At 28.8% G+C, this 2,776-nt stretch overlaps 1 protein-coding gene across 1 annotated transcript; it reads right to left on the reverse strand.

Annotated features, from left to right (window-relative positions):
• Window positions 1-218: 218 nt before the first annotated feature.
• Window positions 219-422, reverse strand: OCT59_020668 (uncharacterized protein; the record flags this gene model as incomplete). Its single annotated transcript, XM_066149328.1, has 1 exon — window positions 219-422. One exon carries the CDS (start codon window positions 420-422, stop codon window positions 219-221), a length of 204 nt encoding a protein of 67 aa, XP_065990242.1.
• Between the last annotated feature and the right edge of the window lie 2,354 nt (window positions 423-2,776).

Genomic DNA, 2,776 nt, shown 5'->3' on the forward strand with positions numbered 1-2,776 from the left:
ATGATAAGTCAAAAGAGACAGTTGACTTATGTTAAATTTTCTTCTTTTTGTTACGTTGCCTTATCTTATCACTAACCCTTTTTTTATGTACCTATCCAAGAAATCATCCGTCTCTTTATACTCCAATGTTTAGTTTCATCGTGTGAATAGGTTTGCATACATTAAATTAAATGTGTTATCAGATGTATTTAATGGATTTGCCATCTTTTCTAGTTTACTCAGGCGAACAATATTGTTGGGGTTCTTGAAGAACTGGCATTAGCTGATGATTGTTTGATTTCCTTGATATCATCATCCATTTTGGCAATAAGGTTAGTTTTTTCTTTATCTCTTTGCTCTAGTCTCATGAACTTAGCTTCATGTTTTTCCAAAACACACCTTAACTTTATATTCTCAGCTTTGACCTTTGCATTCTCATCCATAACCTTAATATATTTGGCCTTAACCTCAGCATTCTCAGCTTCAAGTTCAATGATGCGTTATCTCAATGAATCAAGTTTAGATGACATAATAATATTTTAATACTCTATAATGCTAGTATTCAAAATCAGAAAAATATGTAGGCCATTTTGACTGATCGTGAACATTGTTCACGGGTTTGCCAAGAAATTTTTTATTATTACATGCAAAAAAATAAATACATAGTTTGGGACTTAACCTGTGATACATAATGTTTATGCTAATACTCTATCCTATTATTCTGTTTTTACCTGCTTCAATAAACCCTGTGATTTAATCTGATTATTAAATGCCCACTTGATTTGTCCAAACAAGTCCTTGATAGGTTCTACCAAATCGTCATAGATCAATATAGCCTTATTGATTGGTAATGGAGAGAAAGACAACGAACTTACCTAATCCACAGTAGTTGATACAATCCCGTACATTACATCTTCCTGCAAACCTGCCGTATCATAAGTTTATTTTTTAAGATTGTTCTGGGTAGATGTCTGCAGTTAGATCGCATTTTATGCAATTCCTTAATTGATGTCCTCTTTTTTCACCTTAGTGATTGTGATAATGATATTCCTTATCTTTATAGTCCAATCAACAGGATCTTTGCTGTAACTTTCTAAGATTTTATGCTGATGATAAACCTTTATTTCACCTTCATATATTGATGTTACACCATAAATGATATGGGAAATATATTCACAACAGGTGGCTTTATTGGCGCTTGTGATGTGTTGGGAATTGGAATGTCTTGTGTAATCTCAAAAATTCATCTATAACTAAATTTCAGATTTCTTCTGGCGTTTTTTTAACACTTCCAGCAAAAGTAGGTAGTTCATTATAATCGTCTGCTTTTAGGTTGAAGAGTGACTTCATCTTATCAAACCTCTATGAGAAGAATGGTTGTTGTGCTGTTGTGAAAATACAAGATTAAAGCTGTTAGTATCTGTTATGTAAATATAACGAAGAAACATAGCTAATATTAAATATTACTTACATGTAAAGCTGCTACCTGAAATTAGGAAATTTTACTATTTGCCGAAACCAAAATGGTAAAATTAATTTAGGAAAAATACTTAATTCCAAAATGCTGAAACTATTCTGAAATTCTGATTGGCTGTTATAATATCACGTGACCAAAATTAAAATTTTTACCAAAATTATAACTGTATTCTAATACTATAATTTTGGCTCTGTAGCGATCTTCCTGACACGTGTAGCTTCGATATTCACTTTGTGTAATGTATATACCATATAAGGAAATTATGCGTCTTTATGCACTGATATTACACAAAGTAAATATAAGCAAATAAAATTGAAGCTTCTGCTATCGGAAAGATACGATACGAGCTAGAATTATGGAATTAGAATACAGATAAAATTTTAGCAAATTTATAAAGTCATGTGATTTTATAATAGGCCAATCAGAAGTTTTAGACAATTTCAGGAGTTTTGGAAAGATTTTGGGATTTCAGAAGAATTTTGGGATTTCAGAATTAGTTTCAGAAACAAAATTCTGGCTGAAATTATTTCAGAATTAAGAAATAATTTTGGGTGGCAGCTTTACTTACATGTGTTCAAGACAATTGGAAGGTCAACTTTGAACTCTTAAGACCAGATTATACATACCAAATCCTCATCATCTACCAAACGAATACGTTTTTTTTCACTTTTACGATTTATGACAATATGCTCATCCTCAGTTTCATCTGGGAAAGTAAAATAAGTTCAAAGCCTCATTTTCAAAGCTGACAAGGTTATTTGCCCTGAAATCTAATGATAAATAAATTATCATATCATTTTTCCATTTTTAAATTGATTAGCATAATAATAATTGTAATTTATAACATATACTCTAAGATACTCCTACAAATAAAATTTTACTCAAATTACCATATTTTTCTTTTAGTAACCAATTGGAAATCAAAAATTGTTGATAATTAAATCAAATTAATATGTATTTATTTTGTACATAAGAAACATAAGAATTAATAAAATATTTACAAATGGAATAATAATTTATATCAAATCTAGGATAATTATGAATCAGCTTAGACACCATTTTTATTATAATTTTTATTTAAAATAATATCAATACACTTATTAGGCCTTACTTTGTTAATATGAATTTCTGATATATTTAACAATTTATAGCAATTTTATATTGATCTATAGTAATTTCAGTAAGTTATTGCAATTATTTATTAATTTATACTAGTAGTAGAAATATTAAATTTAAATTTATATAAATTTATTAATCCACTGTAACGTATTTATATTACTTAGCTTTTAACCAACTTTTAATCAATTTCTTGCCCTCTTT

The sequence above is a fragment of the Rhizophagus irregularis genome, chromosome 3 (genome assembly GCF_026210795.1).
Source record: "Rhizophagus irregularis chromosome 3, complete sequence".
In the NCBI taxonomy this organism is placed as follows: Eukaryota; Fungi; Glomeromycota; class Glomeromycetes; order Glomerales; family Glomeraceae; genus Rhizophagus; species Rhizophagus irregularis.